Raw genomic sequence first — 7,448 nt, 5'->3', positions numbered from 1 at the left:
GGGATGGTATGGGGAGGGAGGAGGGAGGAGGGTTCGGGATGGGGAACACATGTATACCTGTGGCGGATTCATTTTGATATTTGGCAAAACTAATACAATTATGTAAAGTTTAAAAATAAAATAAAATTAGAAGAAAAAAAAAAAAAGAGGCAATGGTAGGACAAAGTAGTGCCCGAAAGAGTAAAAACAGACCAGTAAACAGAGCCTGAAGGAACTGCAATAAAGCAGGTACTGCAGCCATGGTGCGGGGATAGGGGGCCCACATAGCCTCTGGTTTTTAAATCACTTCTTGCCACCTTGGCCATCACTGTTAACATACGTTTGCCCCGTACCCTCCTCTCCTCCCCGGTCCCCTTTTCCCTACTTGGCATTGCTGTTGCCTTTGTAACACCATTTATCATACTTGCTATACCAAGTCTCAAAAATTGCCCAAACTGAAGGAATTCTTGATACTGAGATGATCTAGATCCTATGCCTCCAAGAAAAAAATCCCCACCAGGTGGTGCAGTGGTAAAGAATCCACCTGTCAGTGAGGGAGAGGTGGGTTTGATCTCTAAGTGCCCAAGATCCCCTGGAGAAGGAAATCACAACGCATTCCAATATTCTTGCTTGGGAAATTCCACGGACAGAGGAGCCTGTCCAGTTTTAGTCCATGGGGTCGCAGACTCCACTAATCAACTGAACCACTACCATTTACAGGTGAACCCTGTTGTCAATTTCCAAAGCCACACTACCCCAGTCCATGGTCTTGTGTCCTCCCTTGAATTCTAGACTCGTTTTGACAGCCTTTTAGAACTGTGGTCTTTAAGATGAGCGAAGAAAATATTAAAACTATCATGGTGGTGGTGTTAGACACAGTCGTGCCTGACTCTGTGACTCCATGGACCCTGCTAGGCTCCTCTGTCCATGGGAATCTCCAGGCAAGAATACTGGAGTGGGTGGCCATTCCCTTCTCCAGGGGGATCTTCCCAACCCAGGGTTCAAACCCAGATCTCCTGCATTGCAGGCAGATTCTTTACCATCTGAACCACCAGGGAAGCCCAGAACTATTAATACATACCTATAAATGTCTTTACTGTAATAGCTACAGATCAAAAGGAAAACTAAGCATTGCATTCTGAAAGCCTCTCAGAATGAATCAAACTTTCAAAAAACGTTGATTGCATACATTTTCCTTTTAAAATAATACCCTGAATATTCACATCGATGATAGCAATATTATTTCACTTCTATATAAATACAGAATTGGACTTCATATTTAAAATGTGGGGGGAATATGCTAGAAGCCACTGTGCTTACTGGCTCTTCCTCACCACATTTCTTAAATAGCCAAGATCAGTTAACACCTTACTCTGACTTAATCACTCATTTAAGAGACCTGCCATGATTCCCATCTACCCTACCTCAACTTTAAATTAACCCAAATGCACTTCAGGCTCCATCTCCCAACAGCTTCTCTAGATGGTATAGACACCTTATTTCCTTTTCTCACTGCATTCCTTTCTTCAAATCTGGCTCTGTTAGGATCCAGGAGCCCAATAAGGTTAGGATTTGCTCTTATCTTTGCATTACTGTTTATAATAAACTGATACTGACATCTCCTACTTAAAAAAAAAGCCTCCACACCTGAGCAGCAACAGTTCTCATTTACTGAGACCACCTGCTATGACCAAGTGCACAAACCTTTAATGTGTATCCTTGCCCCAGAGAGTTCATAGTTGGGAGAAAATGCCATATAACTAAAAAATAAGAGTTAATAATATACTTTTATTCTTTAACTTATAAACAACAATTTAATTTGTCCTTCAGAAGTCAATTACAATTGGCAACAATTTTTCTCAGACACTTCTCTCACGTCCAAGAACGAAGAATTCAGCCCTGGATTTAAGACAAACATACTGAAGGGGAGAAGGAGACAACCTTAACTAATAACATTCTGCTGTTAATTTTTGTATAAAACGTCCAAGCTGGCAGTTCTTCCAGAGGCGCTTTTCTGATGAATGAAGAGCTGACAGCTTTCATTTACAAGTTCCAAACAATGCTTCTGCTTCATTCATAGATTCTCCGAGGCTCCTGCAGCACCACACCACCCTCTATCATGCCAATCTGTAGTCGTTTCGTCTGGTTTTGAAGATCAAGAAAGAAGGAAAAGATGAAGTTAACACTAAAAGCTGACCATAAATAGCTCACTTCTTAAGAGGAAGAGAAATAAACCACCGATCTGCTCCTTGCTAACTTCCCAGCCTACACTGTTTTTTTCAGAAAGTGATCTTAATAATGACACAGATAAAAGAAGGTGTAGAGATGTTAAGGATTAGCAGTATTTGAAAATATTCTGTGGACAAGATGATACTATATGAACGGCAGAGAAGTCAACATTACAGCTACAGAATTGGTCGCATGGGTTTGAACCCTGCCCAGCACCACACTGAGCCAGTCAGCCAACCTCAGCTAACTTACAGAAGAGAGACCATGAGTCCTGATGCTAAGGCTGCTGTGAAGCTGAAGTGAGGTACCGCGCATCAGGACACTCAACTCAGGCTCAGACACTTGGAAAGAACTTTATAAACAAACTACTATTATGTAAGTATCTAATGTCAAGAATTAACACGACACCTCCTAACTAAGTAGTGAGAACAAAAATACCGAGTCTGACGCTGCCTCCCAAGGCGTGGGTTGGTAGACCATGAAGTTGATTCCTGCTTCCAAGCACCGCTGTGCCAGCACTCGTCCTACACTCTCACAAGCCACCACACTTTTGGTGCTATAAAGGTGCTTCTTAATGGCCCATTCACGAGTGGAGGCTGACACCACAACCTGGCCGTTGCGATGCTCAACAAGCGCTTCTATGTGATGCTGGCTCCTTATAACTCGCAACCTACACAAGGTGAGAGGAGGACAAAAATCATAGAAGAATTCTAAAGACAAATGACTTCAGGTGAATAAGTGCAAAAGTACTTCTCAAGAATGCAATGTCTCGTTCATTTATGTCAATATACTCAACCTGGTTTTTACTTGGGAGAGTTGTTTTCCCTCTGCCTTTATGAGGATATCCTCAATAGTAAACCAAACATTTCTACTTAGCCTCAAATATCCAGAAGAAAGTTGGCATTTTAGAGCTGAGATTTACACAGTATCTACTTCAAAAAAGGAACTGAGGAGGCAGAGCTAACTTGCTGACTCTTCACTGGATAAAGATATACTTACTCTATATTTTCCAAAATAAATGTAAGATGGCTCAAACATTTAAATATAAAAACAGAAGTCATGTGAGTACTAGAAGACAACATATTTTTAAACAATCTCAAAGTAAGATAAGCCTATTTAACTATATCAAGCTAGTTAACATAACGTCAAACTATATCCTATGGCTTTTATAAAAAAGAAAAAAAGTGACAGTTTTCTGCATGCTAAGAAAAACAAAAAAAAAACAGTAAAGTCAACAGGCAAACAAAGAAACAAAAAATATTTTAAAATCATATATTGTTCAAAGGGCTAATTTCCATAATATATAAAAAACCTCCTATCATCAATAAGAAAATGACCAGTAACTTACTAGGCAAAGGATTTGGACAGACTGTTCACAGAGAAGGAAACTATTAATGACTCTTAAAACCCATGAATATATGCCCAATCTCAGTGCTAAACTGCATGCATGAGACAATTAATTGCAACACTGGTTGAAATAATAAAAGATAATCATCAATCCGGAATCAATGAATTAAAACAGTCACGCAATGGTATTTTACAGTAACTTTAAAATTATTTTACACAGTTAAGAACAAAGTAGCACTTTATGCTGCTACTGCTGCTGCAAGCATTTATTGAACACTGACTGTACCAGGGAGTCCTAATTGTTTACAGGTACAGCTCATGTCTCAAACTAATCCCATTATCCTTTCTTTCCTTTTGGGCTGCAGAAACCAACACAGAAAGGTTAAATAACTTGAGCGATATTACAACTAATGGTAAGAAATGGTCATAGGCAGGATTTAAGTCCAGGAGACTGGCTCCAGAGCCAATGTTCCCAACCAACACAAAATACTTCCAAGACGTATTCTGTGGCGGAGGTGGGGGTAGTGGTGAAGGAATGGGTGGGGAAATGCAGAACAACATATATGTTAACATTTATGTTAAAAAAAATTACAAGTTTATACTTATGTGCACAGACTAGCTATAGAAGGGTACATGAGAAACTACTCCTTTTTGGATTTTATAACATTTGCATACATTACACATTTAGAAATTAAGTTCACGATAAAGAAAACATGGGGGGGGGGTGCGGAGAAAACGCTGAAATTAGACTATAGAAAGGTTCTTAGTATGAAACAGCATAAAAAGCACTAGATTTAGAAATATGGGTTCTACTCCTGGTTTTGCTGTTAGTCTTAGTAAAAAATCACAAACTCTTAATCCAGTGGTCAACACACTTTTTCTATAAGGGACCAGATTGAAAGCAGAAAGGGTAGTGGGTCCCTGGAGAAAGAGAACCAGGTGTGGCTTTCTTGACCTAAGAGAAGCCATTTTTGACCTAAGCCATTTTGTGATCTAAGATTGGCCACTGTAACTGCTCTTGAATAGGTCTCAGTAATTAATGATCTTAAGGGAAGTAAGGGAATGAAGGAACAAAGGAAAAGCAATCAAGAAACAAAAGAATAAAAGAGAGTCCTGATTCCTCCTCAAGGGACATAGAGAACAATCTGATACCGCCTTGGATTTCTGCACTCAGGTGGAGGAAGGAAATGACGATGCTGACCCTGTGACTTCAACAAACTAAAGCTAGCACTCTGTAGACCTTGGCCCTGATTCTATACTGGGTGCTCCTCTGCTCAAGCCCCTTCATGAATATGTGTGTAACCTTAACTTAAAACTTCCCCAGTTATGCTGTCTGGGGAAACACTGCTTTGAGGAAGACACCCAGTGTTCTCTTTACTTGCTGCAAGTAATAAACCCCTCCCTCTCCTGATCTTGGTTGTGCCTTCTGGCCTGACACCCACCAAGAGGCGAACCTAGTTTTCAGGTAACAATATAGGTCAACTATTCAACTCAGCCACAGTAATACCAGAACAGCCAGGTGAGAATGGGTGGTGGCTGTGTGCCAATAAAACTTTCTTTGTGGATAAAGAAATTTGAACTTTACAGTTTTCGTGTCACAAAATATTCTTTGCATTTTATTTGAACCTTTCAAAAATGTAAAAATATTTAGCTACCAAGCCAGCTTTGGCCCAGGAGCAAAAGTCTGCTGATCCTTGTCTTAAACCATCTGTGCAATAAAAGAGTGGGACTCATTATCTCCAAGGTCACTTCCAATTTTCTACTGGTAGTACTGTGAACAGGACAAATGGGGGGAAGGGGGAGGTAGGTCTCCAATTATTTAAATATCCAAATATTAACAGAAAATAATAGTTTGAGTGTTTCAAAAAAAATTCTAGACTTAAGAGTCAGATTATTTGAATATGAACTGCCCTGCCACCTTTCTTTGAACCCTCGTGTTTCCTTCCCTAAGCCTCAATTCCCCTGCTCTATAAAATGGGGGAATTTACTGCACTTGCCTCAAAAAGTACTTTTAAGGAGTAAATGAGAAAATGCATATAAAGTGCCTAGCATCAGGTTCCTGGCAAATAGAAAGTATTCAATAATTCACCATCTTTATAACAAAGAATAAACCCCTAACTGCTCTCCTGCCTTTACCACTGCCCCCTTAAAAATCTGTTCTCCTCAAAGGAACCAGAATGATCTTCCATTCAGGCTTAAACTAAAGAAATCCCGTCAGTTTCCCACTACAATAAAAATAAAGCCCCCAAAGCTTCCTTGATTTACAAAGCTAATGACGTGTATCCTACTACCTCTCCATTCACCTTCTGGCCCAGAGCTCTAGGTACACAAGCCTTTCGGTTCCTCAAACACACCTAGCTCATTCCCACCCTAGCTGTTTTCCTCTATTAGGAACCCTCTTCTTGGCAGATAGTTTGGCTTTTATTCTATTTTCGGAGAGTTTGGGTAGGCAACCAGTCTCCTATTCTCTACCTTTTTTCCATGACACCTATTTATTTACCGTTTGCCTCCCTCTTCCCCTCCTAGACCCAGCACAAGTCTGAGAATCGCCAGCAGCTACCTGGCACGCTCCTTAAACGAACTGCCGTGCAGGGCTGTGTGGTCAACACGGAGCAACTTAATTACCTGTGCCAGAACTCACGGGAGGGCCACACGGTCCCCCAACCCCGCTCTTTTCTGGCCACAGCTAAGAGCTCCAGATTCCGGGGGTTCCGGTTGGTGAACTCTGGGGCAACGGCTTCATTTCCCACGGGGTCCGCCTCAGGCTTCACCACTGGCTTAGCACTGGTCGAGAACGCTGCCACCCGACATCCTAAAGAACAAAAACCACCACATGGATCTTAAGAGAATGACGAATACGGACAAATCAGGAACATGATGTAACTTGTGCCCATCTTCCCCACTTCAGGCCTCGCGCCCTGGAAAAGGTACAAGAGATATGTTCGGTAACGGGGTGTCGTCACCACAGAACCTGGTCCTTAATTTTCTACTAATGTCGTCACCACGCTACCGTTAGCTCCTTTACTTTTCCGTGGGAAATGATGGCTTCCCAGGAGCCTAAAGAATCTGCCTGCCCGGGCAGGACACGCCAGAGAGGCAGGTTCGATCCAGGGTGGGGAAGATTCCCCTCGAGAAAAGAATGGCAACCCACTCCAGTACTCTTGCCTGGAGAATTCCATGGATAGAGGAGCCTGGGTGGCTACAGTCCATGGGGTCGACAGAGTTGGACTCGACTGAGCATGCATAATGCATGCTGCATATACAACGACCATTTGCCAGTGCAGACCCCGGGGTGTAACCTGAGACGAATTACCGGGGTTTCTGCAAACCGGCAACAACTCCCAGGACCGCGACCGAAGCGCCATCGCTGAGGAGAATCGCAGCCAAAGCCTCGGATAGACCTCGCCCTCTTCTCCTCAACGGCGTCCCAAAGAGCCGCCAGCGGCAGCCATACTTACTCAGGGAAAAGCCTTCGAATGACGTAAGGTCATAGAGGCCTAGATCGCCGCGCTAACGAGCCTCTCCAGCTGAGTGACGGAGACTGCAATCCGTCATCTCCATTCCTCCAATCAGCGCATACGCTGTGGCGCACGGAGACGCCGGAGCCAGCCAACCACCTCGCAGTGAGCCAGAAGAGGGGTTGGGCACGGTCCGTTAAGCCGGTCCGCGCTTGTCGGCAGCATCCTGCGTCGCTGGCCCGCAAGGCGTTTTGGTACCTTACTTGGGCTCGATAATCGTCGGGCACGCACGCGCGCGCGCGCGCGCACGCACGCACGCACGCACGCACGCACGCACGCACACACACACACGCACACACACACACACACACACACACACACACACACACACACACACACACACACACACACACACACACACACACGTTGGTCTGC

The 7,448-nt window shown here is 43.3% G+C and overlaps 1 protein-coding gene across 1 annotated transcript; it reads right to left on the bottom strand.

Moving 5' to 3' along the window:
- Positions 1 to 1,747: 1,747 nt before the first annotated feature.
- On the bottom strand, positions 1,748 to 7,051 carry MRPL18 (mitochondrial ribosomal protein L18). Its single transcript, XM_010840888.1, has 4 exons — positions 6,869 to 7,051; positions 6,181 to 6,367; positions 2,647 to 2,878; positions 1,748 to 2,121 (listed from the first exon to the last, which is right to left on the bottom strand). Exons 1-4 carry the CDS (start codon positions 6,918 to 6,920, stop codon positions 2,050 to 2,052), a joined length of 543 nt encoding a protein of 180 aa, XP_010839190.1. The 5' UTR covers positions 6,921 to 7,051; the 3' UTR covers positions 1,748 to 2,049.
- Positions 7,052 to 7,448: the final 397 nt, after the last annotated feature.

This window comes from Bison bison, unplaced genomic scaffold (assembly GCF_000754665.1).
Source record: "Bison bison bison isolate TAMUID 2011002044 unplaced genomic scaffold, Bison_UMD1.0 scf7180017864148, whole genome shotgun sequence".
In the NCBI taxonomy this organism is placed as follows: Eukaryota; Metazoa; Chordata; class Mammalia; order Artiodactyla; family Bovidae; genus Bison; species Bison bison.
The sequence above is the reverse complement of the archived record's forward strand: the minus strand, read 5'-3'. Positions and strand labels throughout refer to the sequence as shown.

Bases quoted from the DNA above. Each gene is read 5' to 3' on its own strand.
- MRPL18 (XM_010840888.1), bottom strand. From the start codon at position 6,920: ATGGCGCTTCGGTCGCGGTCCTGGGAGTTGTTGCCGGTTTGCAGAAAC. The intron at 6,368-6,868 runs GTAATTCGTCTC...TTTGTTCTTTAG, and splicing joins GCCGGTTTGCAGAAACCCCG to GATGTCGGGTGGCAGCGTTC. The intron at 2,122-2,646 runs GTATTTTTGTTC...CTTCAAAACCAG, and splicing joins GGGAGGCAGCGTCAGACTCG to ACGAAACGACTACAGATTGG.